Source organism: Aedes aegypti, chromosome 2, assembly GCF_002204515.2.
Source record: "Aedes aegypti strain LVP_AGWG chromosome 2, AaegL5.0 Primary Assembly, whole genome shotgun sequence".
NCBI lineage: Eukaryota > Metazoa > Arthropoda > Insecta > Diptera > Culicidae > Aedes > Aedes aegypti.
The window spans coordinates 173276907-173303529 of NC_035108.1; the positions used below are offsets into that span (position 1 = coordinate 173276907).

At 37.2% G+C, this 26623-nt stretch overlaps 1 protein-coding gene across 1 annotated transcript in view; it reads right to left on the reverse strand.

Annotated features, from left to right (window-relative positions):
* LOC5578285 (sex-determining region Y protein) overlaps positions 1-9381 on the reverse strand; it is a 30637-nt gene extending 21256 nt beyond the window's left edge. The window contains exon 1 of the mRNA XM_021843179.1: positions 8472-9381. Coding sequence (XP_021698871.1) covers positions 8472-8505 — 34 coding nt within the window. The 5' untranslated portion in view covers positions 8506-9381. The remainder of the gene's footprint in view (positions 1-8471) is intronic.
* Between the last annotated feature and the right edge of the window lie 17242 nt (positions 9382-26623).

Here is a 26623-nt window from a genome sequence, read left to right on the forward strand (position 1 = left end):
ATGGAATTATTGGACATGCATTGCTTATTATCAAGTAAGCATTTGATGTGGATTGTGAAATATTCTAATTATAAATAACATTACATTATCAGGTATCAGAAGTCCGGCTCCAATGGCACGCTACCCACCACACAGTGGCCGCATCCCATACAAATGCTGGCCAAAAGTACAATTCCCATTCAATACGTCTAAAAAATGCTAATTATTTGACAAAACATGATTTTTAGAGGTAATTTGATAGAAATAGTCACTGAAACAGAAAATCGATATTTCCGGTACATTCGACAGAATTAGTTTAAAATAGCACATTTTTGTTATTCAATCAATGAAATCCGTATCCAGCTCAAAATACACTGATAGGCAAAATAAAGTGCCCACCTTACCAGTTTTCGAATTTCTCTCATTGATTTGGTTCAAATTAAAGTTAACACACTTAAATCTTTTTTGATATTTTAATTTTGATATTCTTTTAAAGTTGCACTTACGAAAATTTGATAAAAAAAGAATTTTACTCAAAGAAAAAGAAAATCAATTTGTATTGAAAAAAAAAAGTAGTGACGAAATAAAGTGCCCACTTCCTTCTTGACCCCAGAAAAGATGATTTAAGAAAAATAAAAACCAATTTTTTAGTTAATGTGTCCTTCTTTGGCCTTAAGGACTTGCTGGAGGCGCTTCGGCATGCTTTTCACCAGGTTTTGTAGGTGTTGTTGTTCTAGTTCTTCCCAGGCGCGCTTCAAGGCTTCAAAATAATTATTTTTGTTAGTAACACCAGTTTTGTCAACCTTGGCATCGAGAATCGCCCACAAATTCTTGATGGGGTTGAGGTCTGGGCTTTGTGGAGGCCATTCCAGCGGTTTAATCCGACAAGACCGGAAGAAAGACTTGGTCTTCTTGGCAGTATGCTTCGGGTCGTTGTTCTAGAGAAATATGAATTTCTCTTCAAGGCCCGTCTGGATCAGCGAAACCTCCAGATTTTCCCGCAAGATGTTGATGTAGGAATCTGCCGTCATTATTCCGTCGATTTTCACGAAGCTTCCTACTCCACTCCATGAAAAACACCCCCAGACCATCACATTTCATCACATCACACCTCCATGCGTCACCGTTCCTTTGATGTAGCGCTCTTGAAGCTCGAGCTGTTTAACCGAAAGCGGCGGGCTCGTGTGTGGTGCAGAGCGCCACATCCAAGGAACGGTGAAGCATGGAGGAGGAAATGTTATGGTCTGGGGGTGTTTTTCATGGAGTGGAGTAGGAAGCTTCGTGAAAATCGACGGAATAATGACGGCAGATTCCTACATCAACATCTTGCGGGAAAATCTGGAGGTTTCGCTGATCCAGACGGGCCTTGAAGAGAAATTCATATTTCTCTAGAACAACGACCCGAAGCATACTGCCAAGAAGACCAAGTCTTTCTTCCGGTCTTATCGGATTAAACCGCTGGAATGGCCTCCACAAAGCCCAGACCTCAAAACCATCAAGAATTTGTGGGCGATTCTCGATGCCAGGGTTGACAAAACTGGTGTTACCAACAAAAATAATTATTTTGAAGCCTTGAAGCGCGCCTGGGAAAAACTAGAACCACAACACCTACAAAACCTGGTGAAAAGCATGCCGAAGCGCCTCCAGCAAGTCCTTAAGGCCAAAGGAGGACACATTAACTATAAATTTGCTTTTTATTTTTCTTAAATTATCTTTTCTGTGGCCATGAAGGAAGTGGGCACTTTATTTTGTCACTATTATTTTTTCAATACAAATTGATTTTCTTTTTCTTAAAGTAAAATTCTTTTCTTTATCAAAATTTCGTAAGTGCAACTTTAAAAGAATATCAAAAATAAAATATCAAAAAAGATTTAAGTGTGTTAACTTTAATTTGAACCGAATTAATGAGAGAAATTCGAAAACTGGTGTGGTGGGCACTTTATTTTGCCAATCAGTGTAAAATAAAACGTCAAATTTGAGAAATGGGAAATTTGGAAAATTCAAAAGAGTCAATTTCAGCTGACATCTCTCCAGGTCACATGCTGTAAAAAATCGAAATAAACACCGATCGATCTGAAACTTTGGGGAATTGTTATTCAATACTGAAGAAATCTAGAAAAAAATATTCGGGAAGGAATTTGCAAACTTCATTTTTTTGACTTTTGGCCAGCTTTGGACCACTGTGCACCAATTGGGAGATTTGTGTAATTGCCATATTTGAGCCTATTTCAGCATCTACCCGGGAAAGAAAAGGGAAGGTAAAGGTAGGAGGAAACAGGGGTGAGGTCGCTTGAAGAGGGGAAATTGCATGAGCGAAATGAGAGCATGTAGCTCCATACAACAATAGATTCAAACAGCGCCCTAAAAAGGGTACTGAAAAACGCATGAGCGTAAAAAGAGCCTATAATTCATCACCACAGTGCGCTGTGGTTAAGAATAACAGAATGTCAGTGCGCATCGTACCTTTGTGCTATGCGTACACAATTTCTCTCAGCTCTTGGAAGTTTTTCTTTACAAACTACCTAAAGCAATAAAACAGTACTCTGCCCATAACTGCAAAACAGTCACATTCGACATTTTTGACAAAATGGAGTTAATACCATGGAGAGTCATCAAACATTAAATACTTTGATCAACTTACTGAATTCTGTGAGATTGTTCTAGAAAATTCGAAAAAAAATACCAAGTCACATTGAGATTATAAATGAGCCTCGTAATGTGATAGCAATGAAATTTCTATCAGAATTATTTTCTGACAATTCACCTAGTATGTGATATGAGTTGTTCAGAATATCAGCCTCAAATAAGCACTTTTGAGTTCCTGGAAATTTTTAGAAATTTTAGTTTCCTCCCATACTGCCATAAAATGCACACTTGGTATTCCATTTACTCAATGCCTACTTTTGTCGAATGATACAAATATGCAGTTATGGGCAATACTTTTCAGTGCTAAAATTAAAATCGGTACTTTTTAGTGCAACTAAAACAGTACTTTGCAGTACAATTTTGCTCTACTATTGATCCCTTTACGATCCTTGTTTGGACCCGTGCCTTCGATTTTTCATTGGACCCGTTGACGAAAGCTAGCGGTGGGGATCCTTCTTGGACACCGTCTTAGGAGGTCACGTCTTCTTTCGTTTATTTACTAAACATGGTTGCAAGGAAGAATAAATCTCTGAATTCACAACTTCCTTCCAAGAAAGTGGAATTTAAAACTGTCAGTAAACGTGGCAAGAATGGAAGAAAGGACGTTTTTTTCCGGAATGTGAACTTTATTCCAAGTGTGAAATGAATAATGTTGATAATTGTATCGAAATGAGCAATCAGTTCGATGCTCTAGACAAATTTTCCGAACACCAAATTAAAGCAGTCTCTAGCCCAGGCTCTTTGATTCAAGTGAGGAAGCAAAGAGTGCCGCCTATCGTGGTCAGTTGTACCGAATTTGGGGATTTAGGCAGGAGATCTTGAACTCCATTAGGGGAATCAAGGGCTTCTTCCAAAACGCAAAGAAAGGAGACTGTCGCGTTTTGCTGGAAACTCTAAAAGATCGCGAACTTCTTCTCAAACATCTTGAAGAGAAGAAGCACAACTTTTTAACATATGACGACAAAACTGAACGTTTGTTCAAAGTCGTCTTGAAAAGTCTCTCAAGTGACTATAAGTCACCTGAAGAGATCAAAAATGGAATAATAATTTACTTGGATTTTCCCCAGTCCAAGTAATCATTATGAAAAAGAAAACACAATCTGGCATTGTTCGGAAAAGGCTTTCTCAAGAATATTATTTAGTTCTCTTTAACAAAAAATATCCAAATAATAGGGGTATTCACTTAACGGCGTAAATCCCTGCGTATATGGTGATAAACTGGTTATTTCAAATATTTCAAAAAATTGCGTAAGCAGCTAAGGAAATATTTCAAGTTGTTGAGATTCAACAGTCAACCGATCCAAGAATGCGTTGGTCATCATAGCAACTACCATGAAATAGGTGCGTTATTTACAAATAAACAACAAATTTCGGAACCCAGTATGACAAAGCATGAATAACAAATGGAATACGATGATGCGAGTAGGATTGCCCATAGATTTGATAGTTTTTTAAAGAAAATGGCTGGGGAAAATTTATATTAGAATGTGAGCATGGACGAGAACAAATACTTTCGAATAAAAAAAGGTACAGTATTGCCGGATATTGTTCGTTTTGTTGAATGCTTAGAAAAAAGGAGCCGCACACTCGGCGACCAATGGCCTTCAGGGCAAGATCACAGGATATGCGAGATGTATAAGTATTCTTATGTCTAAGTCTTGACCAAACTGAACGCAACGCGCATTGACTCCAACTGTTTGCCATCGAATTTGGTTCTAGTCGGTAGAGACGTTCAGAAATTGAATATTTAAGTGTTCAAAACCACGTTGTTTTAGGTTCTGAAACAAATAAGAATTTTCATTTGGGTTCACTTGGAAAGAGATTTATCCAGAAGCAGTCGTAGTCATTTTGGCGATGATAAGTAGAATATGGAGTTCTTGTGGCATCAGTAGGTACAATTCATTGAACTTCGGTGACGATATGGGAAGAACTCTGGGTACCGTAAAGCAAAAGTTGAACGGTCTTCTACTAAGTTTGGAAGACTATTGGTTGAAACGCTGCGAATAAAAGTTTGTAATTCAAATAAACAAACTTTTGACAATCCTGATATTTGGTTGGGTAACTAGATTTTATACGTCTTATTTATTATCGTCTGAAGCCAGAAAAGGAATATTTCATTTGAAATGTTTCATCACCAATATCTCAGTTTACGCTACTTAAAGTGAATACCCCTAATATTAAAGCTTTAGAAAAAGCTACACTTATGTTCGATGTCCGTGTGATATGGGAACATTTCCAGAAACCTGGAGCCCTATTCAGTGCCGTCGGTGCCAAAAGTGGGTCATGGTACAACAAATTGTCGCATGGATGCTAAATGCATGATTTGCGGAGGTTCTTCTCACGCTAGAGACGTCTGTCCAGTGAAGGAAGATACCGATAGGTTCGTGTGCGCCAATTGCAAGGGCAATCATAAGTCCAATTATTGGGCTTGCCCTTCGTGCAAGAAAGTCGTCGATGCTCGTGCCAGGCAGATGAAAGATAATATCCTTTACGATAACGGTCGTTTCTGGAATTTGCCTGGAAGAGTATCGAACAATGCTCATTTTCCAGTTAACGATCGCTTGATTGGGAATTATACCCATCAGGAAGATCATAATCATGCTCATTCACAAACTAATTTTAATCCGTCGGGTCACCATTCGAATCTTTTAATTTCGAATGTATCAACCCACGGAAAATCCTTTGCCGATATCGTAGCAGGTTAAACTCCTCCCCTATTCGTACTATGAGTACCCATTCTACTTGTTTCAAATCAAATGAAAAAAAAACCCTGCCGTCACAGGTAACATCTACTCCGCTTCTTCGTCTACCGAAAATTCTAATGGGAAATTATCAGATAATGTACCCACTTCAAGTGATATGTCTGCCTCTGATTTTCATTTTCTAACTGAACAATTAAATCTAATGATTGATGCAATGTTCAAAGCCAGCACTATGACTGAAGCTGTCCAAGTTGGTGTTGGTGGAGCTGTTCAATTTTCTTACGGTTAATAACGTGCATAAAGAAGTTATTACTGAAACGGATGTGAAACCTGGATCTTAACTCAAAAGAGATCCTAACATTTTTGTTTATCGTAATGATCGACTTGATGGGGCATGTGGGAGAGTTGCAATCATCATTCATAGGCGTATAAAGCATCAACTGTTTTCGTCATTTGAAACTAAAGTTTTTGAAACTTTGGGCGTTTCTGTTGAAACACAGCTTGGTAAATATACTTTCATAGCTGCTTATTTGCCTTTTCAATGCTCTGGACAGCAAGTTAATTTGCTCCAAACTGACTTGCGAAAATTTACTCGCAATAAGTTAAAAAATGTTGTCATTGGTTACTTAAATGCCAAACATCGGTCATGGAATAATTCTCAAAGTAATTCCAACAGCAGAATTTTATTTGATGATACATACATGTTTTACCTCTCCAAGAAATCCTTCTACGATTGATTTGGTCTCAACCAACTCTAGTCATCTTTGTAGCCAATTAGTTACTCATGCTGATTTTGATTCTGATCATGTCCCTGTTATATTTCAAATATCCCATGAAGCGATTCTCTGTCCAATCAGCTCAACTTTTAATTATTTTCGAGCCATATATATGTATTTGAAATGTAACAGGGACATGATCAGAATCAAAATCAGCATGAGTAACTAATTAGCTACAAAGATGATGTTAACATTTCTTTACAAACGAAACTTGATATTGAAAATGTTCTTGAAACGAGAGCATTGCAATTCCAAAATGTGAAGTAAAATTTGAATCCGTGATTGTAGACAATGATTTTAAATTTAACAAAATTTTAAATTTAAATTTTCTTGATACGTGTATAAACGTGAGAAGACGACAATTTCAACGCACTCGCGATTGTATATAAAAATTTTCAGTTGGACCCTAACTCTAAGCATTTTTGGAAATTATCTAAAATTTTGAAAAAAAAAAAACCGCAGAAGCCAATATCGGCATTGAAAGGGGAAAACAAATTATTACTAACTAATGGCGAAAAAGCTCAAAAACTTGCTATGCAGTTTGAATGCGCGCACAGTTTTAATTTAGGACATGCTAGTCCAATTGAAAACCAGGTTACTCTGGACTTCGAAAATATTCTCAATCAAGAGAACGTTTTCGAATATTTCTGGGAGACTGGCGATGATGGAATTTTCTACATCCTCATCAAGAAACATACAAAAAGTAGCTTATCCTTAGTTGGTCGGGGTTCAGACAGACTGGACTAGATGAAATTTAGGTGTTCTAAAGATACGCTGAAGACTCCATCAAATCTGATTTTTCCGATGCTTGTTTGATACAGATGTATCATCAAATAGATAAGCTCCATTATTACAGCAAATAACCCAATTATTTTGATATTTCGAACGCCTGATGAACTTTTTTTTCTGGAACCAAGAAAAAACACTTGGTCCAGTCTGTCTGAACACCGACTTGTTGATATATTAAACAAATGTTTCAATTAGCATACTTTCCTGACAAATGGAAAAATACGAAGGTTGTACCAATTTTAAAACCAGACAAAAATCCTGCAGAAGCTTCGAGCTATCGTCCAATCAGTTTGCCTTCCTCTATCAGTAAACTTTTTGAAAAGGACATTTTGAACAGAATGATGGCCCACATCAACGAAAATTCAATTTTTGCGAATTAACTGTTCGGATTCCGCCATGAACATTTGACCACTCATCAACTTTTACGTGTAACAAATTTGATCCGTTCCAACAAATCTGAAGGCTATTCTGCTGGTCTTGCTCTTCTAGACATAGAAAAAGCATTCAAAAATGTTTGGCATGAAGGTTTGATCGTAAAATAAAAAAAAAACTTTGATTTTCCAACATACATTGTTAGAATAATTCAAAATTATCTGTCAAATCGTACACTTCAGGTTAATTATCAGAACTCCAGGTCTGAAAGACTTCCTGTAAGAGCTGGTGTTTCCCAAGGCAGCATTTTGGGACCAATATCATAAAATATTTTCACATCTGACTTACCTGAGTTTCCTCAGGGAGTAGGGTCGGTTAAGTATTCTAGGAAATATTAGAAAATTACGTTATGATGTTTTTTGAAGTTTTCAAGATCTTTATTTGGCCAGCGTGATACCAGAGACAAAAATGCCCATTACTCAAAGACGGCTGCATCAAATTGCTTCATTTTTTCTCAACATACTCTCAATAATGTATAGTTTCGAAGAGTGAATATCTCAATACGATACAAATTATGTAGCCTGAGATATTCACATAGGTTATGGCTACGAGTTGATCCTCCAAGGAATTTCGGAACATCTCAGGATTCAGTTTACCAAGGATCAATATCTACACAGATTCTTCAACTATAAGAGTTTTTTGTAAACTTGTGAAAAAATGGTGAAAAATATCGACAAACAATAAATTATTGAGGTTTGAATATTTTTATTACGGTAAAAAATGAAGCTACTGGTAGAAGGGTTAATATTGATTTTGTAGTCATAAGCCTACATCAATGATCCAGAAATTCTACCAATTGTACTGAGATAACAAATGACTATTTTCAGATATAATCTAGGAATTTCCTAATGTTTTATTTAGAAATAATCATCGATATTATAGTATCTCAAACGTAAAAAAAAACACGAAGCTACAATATACCTTATTGAGGTTTGAAAAAATTACTAACGATTTTATTTTATGGATATTAATAATAAACTTCATCTCGTAACTATATGTCACCATTCACGGTCCGAAAACCATTTATTCCTATTAACACTTGGTTTAGAAACTAAAATGCAAATAACGCTGTTTCCATCCAACAGCTCTCCCATCTAAACATTAACCGGATATTCCAATGAAGTCAATGAATCCATTCCCAACATACCTGCTAGCAAAACGAAGAACAAAAGTGGCAGCATCTTTCGTCGAATTGTGTGTGATGTTGTTTTCCCGTTCTGGTTCCGGGATGTCTGCTGCTTACGATTCGTCTGGCACAACTTCAACCGAAAACTTTCTACTCTGAGTGTTCTTGCCGGATGTTCTCCTCCTTCGCGGACTTATCCAAAATACTCCAAATTGGGCTTCCTTTCACTGCTTTTGATTTTTTTTTTCACTTGTCAGACACTTTTCTTCGGAAATTTAATTTTCACTTCTAGCTTGTTTTGTTCCACGAGAGGATAAAGCTACCGAGGATTGTTTAAAGGGGTATCCCTTGTGTGGGGTGAAAATTACTTTCTGATTAAGAGTTTTGCTCTCCCCCAGTTATGTTTGTGAACGTTAAGAACATTTCCTTTTTACGGTTCCGTTGGATGTTGTTCCGGATGGTTTCTTCTTTAATTTTCACTACATTTCTTTGCCTAACGACTTTTCCGGATGGGAAACCCAGGTTTCACAACCTGTTAATTTGTTCGGCACTTTTTGTGTGGGTGGTTCACTTGCTGCTTTGGAGGGACATTATATTTTGTTCTTTAACTGTGAAGTTTAGCACTTGACTGGAACTTTTGCATTTGGTACTGATTTGTCCTGGAGGGATGTTTTTTGCACTTGCGAGACAAGTTTACGATTTGTCCAGCAGGGCACAAGCTATCACGATGCGATGCACACTTTCGGCGGTCTGGCGTACGAATAACCAACTTGGCAGCGGTTGTAAAGTTTAAACTTTAATTTTCGAGGCTCGTATGTCTTCTTTGGCTTGCAGCTCTGGTCCAGGCTACTGACTGGCGATGGGTGCAATTTGATTTGCTCTTTTCATTTCTTTTTTCTTTCGACGGTTTCATTTACCCGCCTTTTTCCTTTCTTCCTCGTTCGATGTTGGGGCTTGGATTGGGATCTATGGGTGGCAGTGAGTGCAACGTGTGACCGGTAGCCAACCAGTTCAAGTAGGGGTCGATGATATGTACACTGGAACCTCGATTTACGAAGCCTTTTTTATGAAGCTCGTGAATTCAGTAAATATGGATAAATGAGAAAGAATGACAAGTGTTGCAGCGATAATATGATTTGTTTTTAACTTTAGTTGAGACATGTTTAATCTAAGTAATATACATATTTATTATCGGTTATACCTTGTCTAAATTACTCTGGGATATTCTCTCCAGGTCTTCATGCGTAATCTATGAAGCCCTGATAATCTGTGCATATGCAAAGAAGTTGTGTTGCTTTCATTGATATATTGCAGTGTTGTTTTTGAGAAATGTTCTGAGCTATCCAAGAACTTCCTGTAAAGTAGGTCTTTAGATACCTTCATACCTAACAGTTAACAAGGTGATGAATATTGATTCAGTACGTGATCTTAGTAACTCATCGAAGTAAGCTGAATAAATTCGTGAAATCTAAATAAAGTGCGTCGGAAAAATAATTTGTGTACAATCTTGGCATCTAAGAGCTTTAAAAAATAAAGGTGATTAAATCCACTAGCTAAATTTGTTACAAAATTAGAATTTAGAAAAAGCTACATTCCTAGATTTGGGTCTTCCTTAGCCGAGCGGTTAGAGTCTGCGGCTACAGAGCAAAGCCATGCTAAAGGTGGCTGGGTTCGACACTCGGTCGGTCCAGGATCTTATCTTAATGGAAATTTCCATGACTTCCCTAGGCATAGAGTATTATTGTACCAGCCACACGATATACGAATACGAAAATGGCAACTTTGGCAAAGCTCTCAGTTAATAACAGTGGAAGTGCTCATAAGAACACTAAGCTAAGAAGCAGGATTTGTCCCGGTGAGGACGTAATGCCAAGAAGAAGAAGAAGAAGAAGAACATACCCAGACACATTTGCCGAATCTAACTGCGATTCGTGGTAAGTCAACCTAGAATGATTGGTTCACCGACCCGATCGGTTGACTCCAAAATTTAAAATCTCGTTTTACGAGCCAAACTTCCTCAATTCACGAACTGATTCAATTTACAAACCAAATCAATTTATGGACCCCCGATCTAGTTGGCAAATTGAGGTTACACTGTAACAGAGCTAGAGATGACGAAAAACGAGAGGGAGAGTGAAACGAGTGTTCGATTGGCAATGCTGGGAAGTGGTGATACATGTTTCATCGAGGAAAAGCCACTACCTAAATAATGAGAAGCGAATGGACCTTGGATCGCGGGAAGAAGAGAGGCAATCAATGTTTATTAATAGCCTTACCATATCATATCATTTCTAATTGCTTGGGTGTGTTGAGCTCTTCTTTTTGGAAGAGTAATAACACGTTTATTTATGATAATATATTTTTATCGGCTTTTTCTTCAAAACTCAATTTGTCATTTTGGTCATGGTTGATTCACACCCACGTTGATGAGAAATGCGTTTAACTGGCATGTATTTTAATTTTCGAGATTGAACTGTTTTTATGTATGTACATGTATAATGCAACGAATCTATGACAAAAGGTCGAAAGACAAACAATCGGAAGGACAGATGGTCAAAAGACAAAAGGTCGAAGAACAAAAGAGAAGGGACAAAAGGTCGAAAATCTGTTTTTCAAAGAAGGAAAAATTTCCCAACAACAAATCATTTTCGTTCTTTTGTCCTTTCAACCTTTTGTATTTCGACCTTTTGTTCTTTCGACGTCTTGTCTTTCGACCTTTTGTCCATAAACCAGTGAAATGAGCATGTAGCTCCATACCACAATGGGTTCGAACAGCGCCCTAAAAAGGGCACTGTAAAACGCATGAGCGTAAAGAGAGCCTATAGCTCATACCACAGCGGGTTAAGAATAAAAAATGTCCTGAAACGCCTTTGCGCAAAAACTGGACAGTTACATATCAGGTGACGACTCCAAACTATTCCAATATTGCTTGTGTTTAGTTGCCGCTCAAGAATTGGTTGGCGTTAAGTCAGAGTGGACCAAGTGACATTTTCCATATTTTGAGAAAAATGGATTTGAAGTCTAAAGTTCCTTTATTTTTAAGCAAGTTTAAATTTTGGTTCAATATTTCTACACATCTTTCCTCCCCTTGGTTATGCGACCTTGCCGCGATGGGAGGGCATAATCCATTAGCCCATATGATGGAAACCAAAGGCGTAACCTGTAGTGGTGGTATCACATTTTGGCATTTTTTGCTTAAAGCCGCGTCATAATTCATATGGCATAGACGCAATAATATCTCGGATGTGATCCAACGGACATTCTGCGTCATTGATAGAATTGATGCCCATTTCAAATAAATAATCTATTCGAAGTGGACATTAATACTATTGGTGACGTTCAGTTTGCCTTTTGCTAGCCAGAATGATCCGTAGCCACTCTTACTATTAGCTAGCTAGATACATCGTTATCATATACGACGTAGGGAATACTTAGGAACTCTTAGGAAAATGACTAGTAGATTCACTGAGTAGAAATAAGTGGCGACAATCTTATTTTAATATGGTTTTTACATTGCCATAATAAGAAATACCTCTTTTGTAACAGCGGTATAAATAATCTAATTCCAGCTTCATATTCGCAAAATTTACAAGTAGAAAGTAGGCGTTGTGAAGCATTGCATTTGCCACCGAAAAGTGAATCTTGTAGGAGACTGTAATAGAAGCCTAAGGTAACTTTACTCTTTAATATTCACTATAAAAATGACTCTGGAAAGTAAGACGCTGATATCGATCATTAGGGTACACTTGCTAGTTTCAAAAAATTGTTGAACAGACAAGGAAAGCGACTTTTTTCTTTAAGGATATATGAACGTAATGACCAATAAATACTTTTAACAAAAAAAATAAATTAACTAGAACTACTACTAAACAGCCTAATTTTGTTAAGACTTGACGACACTTGACATTTAAGACTCTAATCTTACGTAAAAGACAATAGTAATCAGAATAGCACTTGAATGACAAATTATTCAAAACCATTTCGACTAGACAGTATTAGTAATGCACTACTATTTCAAACAAATTCTAATGGAGCTGCTGATTTTCATAATGCTTCCTTTTTTCAGAAGCAAGGGAATATGGGTACTTTTCAAAAACTACCACGTCACAATACTAATAAAAAACAGTGTTCATGTGGGCGCCATTGCCTAGTCCGTCTGAGTATTGGTCCTGGTAGAGGGGAAACTTGGCAAAAGCCAGACCGAGGGTTCAGCCTTGACAAGTTAAGCTGTCAGGCAGCTCCAACTAAATACCATACAAAAAAAAAAAAAAAAAAAAAAAAAAAAAAAAAAAAAAAAAAAAAAAAAAAAAAAAAAAAAATATATATATATATATATATATATATATTTCTACACATCTTTGTATTACTTTCAAACAATATAATGTGAAGTGATAATCATGAAAAATCATAATCCAAACCTCTGAGAAAACAATTTTTAATGGACTATGTGTACTTGGTTCACTCTGACTGAACAATTTCTAGGAAAATAACAATCATTTAATGCTTGCATGGTCAAACTAAGTGTATATCTCAAAGATCAGCAGATTATCAAGACCTTTCGACACCACTCAATTTCTTGGGGTTTGTGCTAACGTAAGAACCTCGACACCACTTATTAGACGCGACGTGAGACAGGACACAACACTTATTGTTCTTACAACGATTAAAAGGAGTTAAAATTACCTTTTTAGTCGACCGGTTTCGGGCTCGATGTTGCCCATCTACGGGACGATGTCCGACTGATTACATAATTTACTAACACTAGTATTCGTACTGTAGTCAGTATACGTCGAGAAGTGTTGAAGGTTACTGCATTTTCAGCTTAGTCAGGTGGAAAAGTGGAGACACAATTGGAGCATCGTTCTCATTCATTAGAGGACGATCAGATGTTGCGATATACATGGACTCCCATGCATTCAAGTGAGATGTGTTTCTGACGTTTTTAATCAACTTTGCATTCTCCCAGTCGACAGTGTGATTTAGGGTCGATGTATGTGCTGCAACACTTGAATCATTAGCACGTTCGTTCGTAATCAGTCGGACATCGTCCCGTAGATGGGCAACATCGAGCCCGAAACCGGTCGACTAAAAAGGTAATTTTAACTCCTTTTAATCGTTGTAAGAACAATAAGTGTTGTGTCCTGTCTCACGTCGCGTCTTATGAGTGGCTTTCGATACCAGTTTCGTAAAATCTTAAATAATTTATTCGTCAATACCGAAAGCAGTGGCATAACGATGGCTTGAAAATTAAGGTTTTTGCAGGGTCAGGGCATTGAAGACCAGAAACATTCAAATATGTGTTCAGTCAGAGTGGACCAAGTGAAAATCTTGACTTCCGACCAAAATATACTGGTCCCATAAGCGGGTTCTAGCATATTCGATACATACACCATTGAACTACCATAAACTTCTATCGGACTTTGAAATTAACTAAAAAATGCAATAATCAATCAGTTTATTGCTTTTCAACACTTGGTCCACTCTGTCTGCACATAAATTGTTGAAATTTCTGACCACCCATCCAAATATGGTAAATGGTCAAAAATCAAAATCAAATCCATAGAATGAAGTAATATTTGTAAATTTCTATTGATGGATGAGTAGGAAAATCGTTCGATGTCGAAAAATCTGACAAATCTCTTGAAATGTGTTTAATTTTCTCACATTCCTCAGCGCGCTGATCATTTTCGCTGTTATGGTAATAAGCAATTGGTCCACTCTGACTGCACACTTTCATCGATTTTTATTGATCATCCAAAGTAAATTTGTTACATATCTCTCGTAGTTTATAGCATTCATCAAATCTGGCCAAAGTGAAACGGAGGTAAGATAATTTCGCATCTAATGATAGAATAATCCAATTTTCCCAAGTTTTGTACTTGATTCCCTCTGACTTAACGCCGACCAATTGATCTGAAGCTTCACCTATAATTTCTAAACCGGAATTGCTGGCTCAGGGCTAATTAAGTTATGCTATGCTCCCTCGCGAGCTAGCTCATCAGCCAATTAATTTCCAGCAATGGAAGAATGACCAGGTACCCATACAAGATTTACAGAGTTTACTGAATTCAGTTCCTCAATTTGAGTTCGACATGCGATAACAAGCCTCGACCTTGAGTTGGCCGAAACAAGAGCTTTTATAGCAGCCTGACTATCTGAACAGAAGTATACCACTTTTCCCACTACGCGCTGTTGATTTGCTGATTGCACTCCACACATAACAGCAAATATTTCCGCCAGAAAAACGGTGCAGTATCTACCAAGTGAGAGAAACTGATCTAGCCTTAGCTCACGAGAATTTACACTAGCACCAGCTCTACCATCAAGAAGGAGGCCATCAGTGTTACATACTTTGTTGTTTGATATACTCCTTTCCAAATAGCCAGACTTCCACTCTTCCCGTGAAGGGAATTATGTGTTAAATCTCGCGAAACATTAAAAAAGGACCTATGTACAAATGAGAGGCTCTCTTTGTTTACTTTCTCTTTGATCAATAACTGAGTCACATTAACCTCTTCTGTTGCGTTTTTTGCATGAAACGCTAGTCAACGAAATTGCCTTTCGATCTGTAGTGAAAAACTTCCTAAAAGCTTTAGTACTCCACTGTTATAATCGAAAAAGAGCAAGAGACGAGAGAATCTCTCATTTGTACATGGGTCCTTTAGTAATGTTTCGCGAGAAATGTCCTGTAAGAAAAGTGACAAACAATTGTGAGATCACTGCATATCCTTTGGAGATGGCCCAATTTGGATTGGATTGTTCTCACTTCGCCCTTTTGCAACCACCCAAGACATCCATATGTCAATAATGGTCGAACGACTGTTAAGTAAATCCATTTGATATACTTGAGTTTGAGGCCCCATGTTTACCAATGGTTTGCCGGCATTCACCGGCCTTCGCCTTGATAGCTATTTTTGATTCTGAAATCAATGTTAGGTGTCAAAGAAAGTTTAGAATCTAGAACGACTCCGACATATTTAACCCGATCAGTCACATTAATCTCAGAGCCATAAAAAACGTAAAGGTCGAATTCCATTGCGATTTCGTCTTTCCGTAAAAAGAACAATAGATGTTTTATTCGGGTTAACCGAAAGGCTACATTGACGACACCAACTCTCGACTACCTGAAGAGCAATTTGCATCAGGTCGAATAGGGCGCTTCTGCTCATACCAACTTTCAAAGCTAGATAGTCGTCAGATTCTACAAAAGTAGTGATAAGACTCCCCCTTTGGGGCCTCCACAAACACTCAATTTTCGAATCGCAGCTTGACGAAATGTCGAAAAGAGATGTTAGTTTTCGATCATTCGATCTTCTACATTGCATCCTGAGTGTAGTCAGATCCAATCTGACTCACCGAGAACTGAGCCATAAAAATCAGTTGAAACGCTAATTTCAACGCACTATGTATATCTCAGCTATCCTAAGCCCGATTTACAACATTTTTTGTCTATATGAATATGGATTTAAAAAACACTTTCTGCGAAATTTTTCCAGGAAAAAGGTAATTGTTAATACTTGAATTGTTCAAATATTGTCAAGTTTTCAAAGACATTTACTATGGAATTATTCGTTGGAATACAGAAAGGATTATAGCAGTATTCGTAATGAAATTCCCAGATAAATTTTTGCAAATGTTTTTTTTTTTAATTTGGAAGTGCTCGTGGAACAATTCTTGCAGTCATTTATACGCAATCCCTGGATGATTGGAAAAATCAAGACGAATGAAGTCCTGTCAGACTGTAAAACCAATATTTTAGCTCTTTAAAGTGAAAGAATCCCTATAGAAAGCTATAGAGAAACACCTCCATAACTTTCAAACGTGTTTCTGCGAGCAGCAATGCAGGAATTCCTAGTAGTATTAAAAAGGATTTTTTTGTAAAATGTTGGAAGAATTTCTTGTAAGAGTTCTTCTCAACGAATATCTTTGGAAAAATGGCTAGAATAATATTTTGAACATTCCCAGGAAGAATATCTGTAAGAATTATATAGCAAACTCCTAGAGAGCCATTACAATTCCATGTTGTCTGCATCGCCTAGGAATTCATCAGTCCACGTGACCTGATGTACAGATTTGAATGCGTATCAAAATAACTATATACTGGTTTCTAGTGGGATTTTAGGCTAAAATATAAATGGTGAAATAAGACGAATCTTTTTAATAATGCCAAGAGAAATTCTTCAGCAAACTTGTTTTGAAATCGGTGCTAGAATCAACTCGTCTAGTGAGCCCACATAATTTAAAAATATATTGTTGTAACAATCTCTTGGCAACTCATTGGGGGGCGGATTTTTTTTCGAAAGCTCTCAAACCCGTAAATTCGTGTGTTCTTCTGAATTCAATGTGATTTGATTTGGAAAGGAAAGCTCAAATTTTGAGCCAAATATATTAAGATTTAAAGGTGGTGCTAGCGACTGGAAGGTGAATTTTCAAGTTATGAAATATGACCTTAAGTTAAATCTTCAACTTTGATATTTTCTGACCAATTTTGAAACTCTTTAACCATTCTTTTCACTAAAAAGTTTATGAAAAGTGTGTGAAATATCAAATTTGACTAAAATCAACAATATCACGAAATTGTTATTTTAAATGAAAATGAAATCTAGTATTTTCCGTTTAAAATTCATGTTTTGGGCGATTTTTGTTAAATAACAAAGTCAAAACTATTTTTTTAATTAATTAATTTGTTGTACAAATAGTTTTAAAACTACTTAATTTGCTTTGAAAGCATGCACAAATATTTGGAATAAGTTGAGTATTCATAAAGTTATGACCGAACATAGATATTTTTTTAGTTACAAGCGGAAACATTTTGATATAACCAATTTTAACTTGGACTAGTTTTGATTTGAGACAAATTTAATATTATACAAATTTTTCATGTATTTAATTTTTAAGAGGATGATGCTAAGAGTTTCTGAATTGGTAGAAAATAACGAAGTTATGAAGACTTAACTGGAGGTCATGTTTTATAACATGAAAATTCACCTTCAAACCACTTGCGCCACTTCTAAATCTTTATATTTTTGGCTCAAAAATTGAGGTTTCCATTTTTATGTGATTTGAATTCAGACGGGCAAACGAAGTTTTGGTTTTGAGAACATTCGAAGAATAAGCCGCACCCTACTCTTCAACAAGTTTGATCAACATCTTTGATAACCAATAATGAAGCAAAAATCAAGTTCTTTCACAAAATACTTCGACAATAAACAGAAGATTGATAGCCATATTTATGGGGTGCACAGAAAACTTCTTTTGGAAAACCGTGGTCGATGGAGAACCTGTTATTGAATTGTCATTCTAGAATCAATTTGTATTACACACCTCGTAGGCTAGAAAAGGCTTTAAAAAATAGTTGTCCTACAAATCGTATATTTTTTAAATCGATGGAATTGCGGTACATATCCATATGCAGCAAAAATCTTAGATGTATCTGTATTTTAAATGATTTTTTTTTTTTAAACACGTTTATTGGAACTATTTGATTACATTCATGAACTTTCTACACAAAAACACAGTTAAGAATAAAATCTAATGCCTCTACTGATAGTTGGTCGTTGGCATCTAAAACATACTTAACATAACTAATAAATATTTTTAGAGCCTGGTATCGGCATGTTCTGTTCATGTTCTTCAATTCGGGAAATCTCAGGCTAGTGAAAGTCATCCTCCTTCCTATGGTTGTCTCCAACTTAGATTGAAGATGATTCCAAAGAGCACTGGTTTTCGGGCAGCTGGAAAATTTGTGCTCTAGATCCTCCTCTGTATTTGGGCACAGCTGGCAGAATGGGTTTGCAACTCGGTTCTGTCGATGGAGTAGCTTTGCATGTGGAATCTTCCCATTCACAAGAAGATAGTACATTGATTGTTCTATCGATGTTAGTCCTTTGATTCTGATGTTTTGCCACACTCTCCTCCAGGTTATGTTGGTATTTTCTTGCATGACTTTTGGTTTATTCAGTTTCTCGCGGAAGTGATTGTGGAGTAATGCAGCATCCGGATTTTCTCTTATTCTTCTTGGAATATATGGTAGAACCTTGGAGAGGCTCTTCAAGCATGGATACAAAGCAGGAATCGCAGCTAGGTTTGGTGGGTTCTCCAAATGTTGCGCAAGAGAACTCGCAAATGGTGTTTCTCTAATTTCTTTCAGGAATCTTGTCACCAACAAAGATTTGCATTTATGCATTGGTAGGTGTAAGTTCAAACCACCCATATTTTTCGGCAAAGTGAGCTGTTCTATTGGAACTCTGGTTGGAAAACGCTCCCATATAAAACTTCCAATGTGCGATGTAATTCGTGCTACGGCATGATTTGGTACGCTGATTATCGAGGCTAAGAACCAAAGCCTCGATGTGATGAATGTGTTTAGCACAATTATTTTATGGTGCAGTGTGAGGTTCCTTGCCTTATACATCCACATTAATCGAGATGTTTTTCTGATAACTTCCGCCCAATTGTAGTCGATTAACTGCTTTTGGGAATTGAAAAACGTTACTCCCAAAATTTTGATTGAATCTTTGGCCATCGGCCAATTTATGTCATCTGCATCGCGATGTGGTCCTAAGTTTACCGTGAACGTTTTGTCAAGGTTCAGTAGTGATCCGGAGCAGCGCCCAAAGTTTACAAAAGCCTGTTTTATGATTGCTAGCTTGCGTTCATCTGTTATTATGATGGAAATATCGTCTGCGTATGCTACCACGAGATCCATTGGACCATTGCAGATAGCTCGTAATTTTTCTAGGAGTGGATGTAGGTAAAGGACGAATAAATGCATACTTAAAGGATCGCCCTGTCTAACAGAACGTTGGATGGGGAAGCTTGGAGTGAGATTTCCGTTGATTAGCAAACGAGATTTTGAGGAGGACATAATCTTCCCTAAAAGTTGCACAAAGTTTCCATTCAAATGAATGTTCCGCATCACGACCTTGAGGAAATCATGATTTACACGATCGAAGGCATGATCAAAATCAAAGGAAATTAATTTTCCATGTCTTCTCCTACAGTTCAATTCTGCTATTCGATCTTTGATAGCATGCACAGCTTCGAAGATAGTTCTATCTGAGTTCGAGCATTTTTGGCTTGCGTTCAGTAAGTTTTGCTCAACCATAACTTTCTCCAACCGCTCTTTTAGGATTCTGGACAAAAGCTTATAGTCATAATTTAGCAGACTGATCGGTCTGTACGCTTTGATAGTCTGGTCGTTTGTTTTCTTTTTACATAACACAACTATTCCCTCAACAAAATTTTCGGGTACATTTCCTTGCAACGCTTCGTTAATTATCAAATTGAGCTGTGGATGAATAATTTCGAAAGCCTTCAGGTAGAATTCTTTTGGAATTCCATCGCTTCCTGGTGACTTTCGAGATGCACTTGACTTAATTGCAAAGAATAGTTCAGTCGTTGTTATCTCATGCATCATGGCGTTGTTACTGTTTGAATCAGCTGGAATAATACGATTCGTAGGCGAATATTCAAAACTGTGCAATTGTTCTTCACTATAAATATTTCGGAAGAAATCGTGAACGTGATTTTCTATCTCCGTCCCTGTAGTGATGTAACGATCTTCGTGACGAATTGAACTTATAGTTGTTTTTCGTCGATAACGATCCCCTATTTGGAAAGAGGACACTTTTTCTCCACTCACATAACGATCGTTTAAACGTTCGTATGCTTTCGAGAAATTGCTTTGAACTTGCGACATTTTTGCTTTGATTTTATTAACTTCGGCAACACCATTTGGATTTTGGTACAAGTGGTCATATGCATTTCTTAGTTGACGGTACAACATTTCGTTCGTTGCGTGAAATTCACGGAATGCTTCGTTGGTTTTCCACCTAAAGAAACTTCTGATCTTTGGTTTAGCATATTCAGTCCACCAAGACATCCAGCTATTAAAATTACGTTTCTCCCGCAACCAACGAGTCCACTTTTGCTCGAATTCTGCGAGATTTTCTTCATTTAAAACATGAGCACGCATAGACCAATAACCGCGGCCAAATGGTTTACCTAAATTTGGCAGACCACATCGGATTTTGTAAGCCTTGTGGTCTGAAAAAGACGTAGCGAAAAGTTCTGAAGAGTGGAGATGCGGAACAAGCGACCTAGAGACGTAAATACGATCTATGCGAGAAGCGGAATTAGAACGAACGAAACTATAATCAATCACATTTCTTTTTAGGCAATCCCATGTATCATTGAGTTGCATGTTCTCTACCAATTGTTTTAGAGCAGGACTTTGATTGTTGGTCCCAGTTGCATCTTTATTAGAGATAACACAATTAAAATCCCCGCCAAGGATGACATGTTCGGAAGCAGCCTGTAGGTAGAAGGGCAATTGTTCTTTGAACAAATTCTCGCGGGCAGAGTAATTTTGTGAACCAGAGTGGGCATAAATATTGCAAATAGTCAGAGAATCGCCAATTTTGACTGTTAGAATTCTGCTATTCAAACTTCTTTGTACGTTTGAGAAAGGGATGTGTGACTTGAGAGCTATGGCGGTGCCTCTTCTGGATTCATCTACATTAAATATAATATTGTAACCCGGAATGCAAAGACTAACACATTCAACTTCCTGGAGAAGAACGATGTCGAAATCTAACAAACGCACAAACGAACGAAGAGCTGCTATTTTATTATCACTAGAAACGGTATTGGTATTGATAGACCCAATATTATAGCTGAGAGTATCTCTTCTGGACATCACATATAGTTATGGGGTTTGAGCCGAAGTACTCGCGGCCAACTCGAGATTAATTTTAAGGATTGGAGTAGGTTTTATGTTTAGTTTCATGTGTTAGTATTGCGGATCGTTTTTAGAATTTCGTTAATAGTGTTAAATAGATCGATCATCAAAGACTAGTTATTGGGAGCCAGTTTTAAGTTTTTTTGGGCGTCCTCTTGGCCGCTTCACTTTCAGAAACGGACCACCTTCAGTGGACGACTCGTTGCTTTCAGTCTCGGAAATCTCCATGGATAAGGGATTGGAAGGGTATTTGGTGATAGGAATTTTGAATGCACTCACGTGGCTCGGTTCGCCCTGTAGGGTGGAACGATCAACAACAGGAACAGTCACAGTATCAGAAGCCGTGGCATCAGTGGGGGCATCAGCGGTGGCAGCAGTGGTAGCAGCAGAGGTAGCAGCGTATGGGACGGCAGAGGAGCCGGCAACGGGGGCAGCAGCAATATTCTCGACGACAGTGGCAGCAACAGCAACAGCAGCAGCATCAGCAGTGGCAGTGGTATCATCCGAGGTATTTTTCTGGATTTCGCCTTCTTCCATCCGTTCGTTATCAGCATGCGCAGCAGGAGACGAGACGCCCAACGCTCCCCTTCCTTCGACTACGGTGGTTGATGTTGACGAACGTGCATTCGCATTCAGTTCATTTAGGTTTGTAGCTACAAACTCAGGCATGAGTGAGGCCACAACTTTGCTCTGGTCCAGAACGCTGGCATAGCTTGTTTTTTTCTGGACTGCCTTCAGCCTGTTGTTGAGATCGGTCTTTTGTCCCAACAGCTTTTTATTTTCGACGCACGTTAATCCCGGATGCGATGGGTTGGTACAATGCCTACAGTATTGCGGCTGGTTTCTGTAAGAGATTAAGCTCTCTTCACCCATAATTGTAACAAACGATTTGATGTGGCGATGCAAAATCATCTTAGCCACCCGTACTCCAGATGATACTCCTTTGAACGCAAAGTTGTCTCCCCATACAAGCTCCTTGATCGAGATAATCTCGCCGTACTGCTTGAGAAAAGCAACGATGTCTTCGTTCCGAATGTTTTCGGACAGATCGTGGATCTTGACTTCGACGCCTCCATCGTCCATCATCAAGCGAACTTTAAACTTCGTTTTGTTCACCTCCAACTCGTGACGACCGTTGTGATGATCAACAGCATCCTGGGCAGTCTTCAGATCACGGCATTTCACGTGCGCGCAATTTTGCGCGTGATTCATTTGCAGGCGCAACACTTGATCGACACTCAGTCCAATGGTCTCATGCACAAATGTGTGAATTTCCTCAAAGGAAGGCCACTTTGGGAAGTTGGATAAGTCCACCTTGAACGTGTTCTCACGGGCACGTACGGTAGCCATGGTTGCTATTATGAATAGCACGGATTTAGATGGTCGTCAGAGAGAAAACTGACGCGATTTTAATTCTGCACAACAAGGTGCGAGAATAAAGGAACGAAACTCGAAACAAAGCGATACGGAGCGGATTGAAAAAACGTCTGGTCGCAGCGATAGCTTGAACCTAACTGTGATTAAAAAAAAAGTGAAGTTCAATTGGAAAACGAAGAACCATCAATAATGTTTGGTGAATTGGTTCCTCACTTGTATATAAGACGAATTCTATGTCAAATCGGTCAGTCATAGAACTCGACCATCTTCGATTTGCAGTAAATTTTGCACATGTGTTTGGTATGGTAGAATAAGTGTTTTTCATAGAAAAATTGTGTTTTTTGACTCAAGAATAACTTTTGAAAATGGCCTGTAAACTTTTACGTGCAATTTATCTGAAAAATCAAATACTGAAACTGTTGATTTTAGAGAAAAATGTTCTATGAAGAAGTTGTAAGGAACCGTTTGGGCTACAAGAAAAAAATGTACACTGAACATATATTATTGATCTTGAAATGATTCTGATCGCGCAAGGGATAAATCTTTCTTCCTACGTTGTGTTTAATTCATAACGAAAGGTGATAAAATTACCCGTCCTGCCATGGCGGAGGTATAGAAACTTCTAAGCTTTATTGATACATACATCGATGGATCTAACTCTAAGGACATCTATATTTGACATGCGCTACTACAATAATAGGGCAGTGCATTTGCCCAAACAGATTATTAACCAAAATGATTATCTGGATAACTGGTAATGGCAATTTCGACTGGATCTTGAATACTACTTTCGGAAGGCTTTCTCAGTCTGGAAGTCGAAAAACTTATTCTACGTTGTGGTGTAATATGCGCTATTGTTGTAGTAGACAGTAGTGCTCTGCGCCGGTCATATATTTGGGAGACTGTGGCGGTTTGTCCAAACAAATACCGAACAATCCGTAGTTCCAAAATCCAGTAAAATTTTGTAGGGGTCGGTAATCTGAATTGGCAGTGTAATGCTGACATCATTGCGGTAAACATGAAATCGATACTTATTATGCATGAGTTGTAAATATATTGTGGTGATTTGAGCAAACAGGCACCAGCAATATTCATTCAACTTATTGCTCATTACCATGAATAATTTTACAAACATTAAAAACGAAGAATCTTCGCGATGAGTATCACATTACAGTAACAAAGTGATTTTTTCTGTATTATTCAAAAAATTGTGAAAAAATAGTTCTTCTTGCAGGAACAAACATTAAGTATTCTGCAGACTTATAATCCATTAATTTTTTAATAATTTACAGTCATAAAATCCATTGATAATTGCTATGAGTATCAAGTCACAGCAACAATTGTATTGATATGTATTATTTATTATTTTCTGAAAATGTTTTAGTGTTTTAAAAAGTCGTTAAAATTTTTGTTTATATCCATTAATATCAATCAATTTTAAGTATTAAGATAGGTGGAGTATTTGCAATAATTGTTTAGTTCCTTTGGAAATTTCGATATACATGATTTTTTTTTTAAATATTGCAGTTCATCCGACAAACAAGCACTATCAATATTCAGGAAAGTTGTTTCTCATGATCAAAAAAAAATTAAAACAATAAAATCGATGAATTATTAGCGAAGAATATCGAACTACTGTACAATGGTGTATTTTTTCGATATTGTTTGAAGTTTTGTGAAAATATTGTAGTTCTTTGAATAAATAGTTATTAACAGTATTCTGCAAACTACGATTTTGTAAATATTTAAATGGCACGAAACTTATGGGTAGTTTCAATAAGTTTTATATTGAAGTGATACACAATTTTTTCTGTATTGTTCCATTTTGTGAATTTATTTTGTGAAAAGTTGTAGTTCTTTGAAAAATAAAAAAATGAAAAGTATAAGAAAACTTTAAATCATGAAATTGATAAGTCATTGAGACAATTATCGAATTCAGTTATTTCTGTATTCTATCATGTGATTTCAGTTATTTTTGTATACCTTAGTATTGACTTTGTGCAAATATTGTAGTATCTTGTATGAATAGTCACCAATAGTCAATAGTCAGCAAATTTGGTTCTGGAAACCATAAAAAACGGTTAAAATAATAAAATTGATGAGTTATTGCAATAAATATCAAAGTAGATAAGAAAAAATACATGTTTCCTATATTATTCAAAGTTTTGTGAAAATATTGTAGTTCTTTCAAGAAAAAATCATCATCACTGTTCTGCAAACTTGTGTGCTCAACTATCGTTAAATATAAGAATATTTTTAAATCATTACTGCGATAAAGTCATTTTTCTCGTAGAGTAAATGAGCTTTAATTCCCGTTACAACAATAATGTGAACATTTATAAGTCTTATTGTATTGTGCGCGTTTAAATGAAATTAAATCTTGCTTAATATTTTCACTATTGGAACAACTACTGATTGCTAATTTTTGATGCAATTAACAACATTAATCATTTAACCCTTGGAAAAAAGCTCGTATTCTGGAGAGACGTCCTTTTTTTCATTCAGGAAGTTGTGAATCTAAAAATTCATGCAAAAAAAGAGGTAAGGATCAGTTGTGTCCGGTTCGCGCAACGTGAAGACAAAAGTGGCATGATGAGTCAGTAGTATTTGGTCCATCGATCGTGTCGCTTGATCCAGCGGGAGCGAGCGATAGGACCGGAAGCACACTCGTTTGGCATGCAATGTGCAATCGAGTAATCCAGTTAGCCGTGATTCGTGGATCGCATTACCATTATAACCACCTTCAGCGCATGAAAATCAACAAGGCAGGCTCTTTACTGATGTAAATATCAAGTTTGATTATAAACATGTGACTTTACTCCTATCGTACCAAATACCTTCCGGACCACTAGATCATTTTTTTTCGCAAATTTGTTCGAGGTAGATAGGAATGACGTCGTCAATTAGCTGTCAGTTTTCGGAATATATCACCTTCTTAATATAGTACACCGTGACCACCTTATCCCACTAACAACATATCATTTCCATGACAGCTGTGGAGATGCAGAAGTATATTCGTAAAAATCTCTTTAGTAATTATGCTCAACTATCGTTCCTTCCCTTCCCCGACAACCCCAAGGACTTGACCAGCGCCATTATTCACTTTTAAACTTTTAACTCTCGATTTGTGTACTTTGAGAATGATAAGGTAATCCCAAACCCAATTCGTTATATCTCTGAGCAACTTCGATTATTCTGGTCAATCACGGAGTGCAACTACGAAGCTGTCATTCATGCTCATGCTCATGCATTCATATTCAATAAATTATCGACGAGAACGTCTAAGAGGCTGTTTCACAAAACATTGATTTAGAAGGATTACCAGTGTAAGCTTTCGCTAACGGGTCCAAAAAAATCTAAGGCACGGATTTAAACAGGATCGAGGAGGGATCAATCAGAGTATTCGACAGTTCTTTTATCTTCATCATGTGGGTTATTTGTGAACCAATTCTTCTGAAATTCTACAGTAAAATGTGCTTGTATATTAAAAGTATTGAAACGATTTTGAGCCCTTTACTTTTCAGAAAAATCGTCCATAACGAAGAGCTAAGCTATACGAAAATACAACAAATCACCCTATACATGGAAACCGGGTGATTCAACAATGATACTGTGATAAAAGTTACGTGTTTTATTCAATACGGATTTAAGAGACAACTTGAAATTGGGTGAAAACGAAACCATCATCAAACCGAACTATTTTATTTCCATTAAGAGTCACTTACAACACGTTAACCAACTTAATTAAAACTTATTTCAACTGCTTTTTTCATAACATAGCCTACATAGCCATAGACAGTAAATGCCTACTGTCTGTTTTATGATCTGTACTGTATTGAAGTGTGAATTGGTCATTAAGTTAGTCTGAGCTGTGGCGTTGCTCTCCTACAAAATGCACGTTGAATGCCTTGGCTAGTGGCGTAATCGTTGCCATACAAACATTGTTCCGTTATTACCTAATATGTGGAGCTTTTCATTAGCTGTTGAACTATGTTGTGTGTTACTACCGATACTGATATTTTGTGTCACGCCTTTCAACAGTGGTCTTTTATTT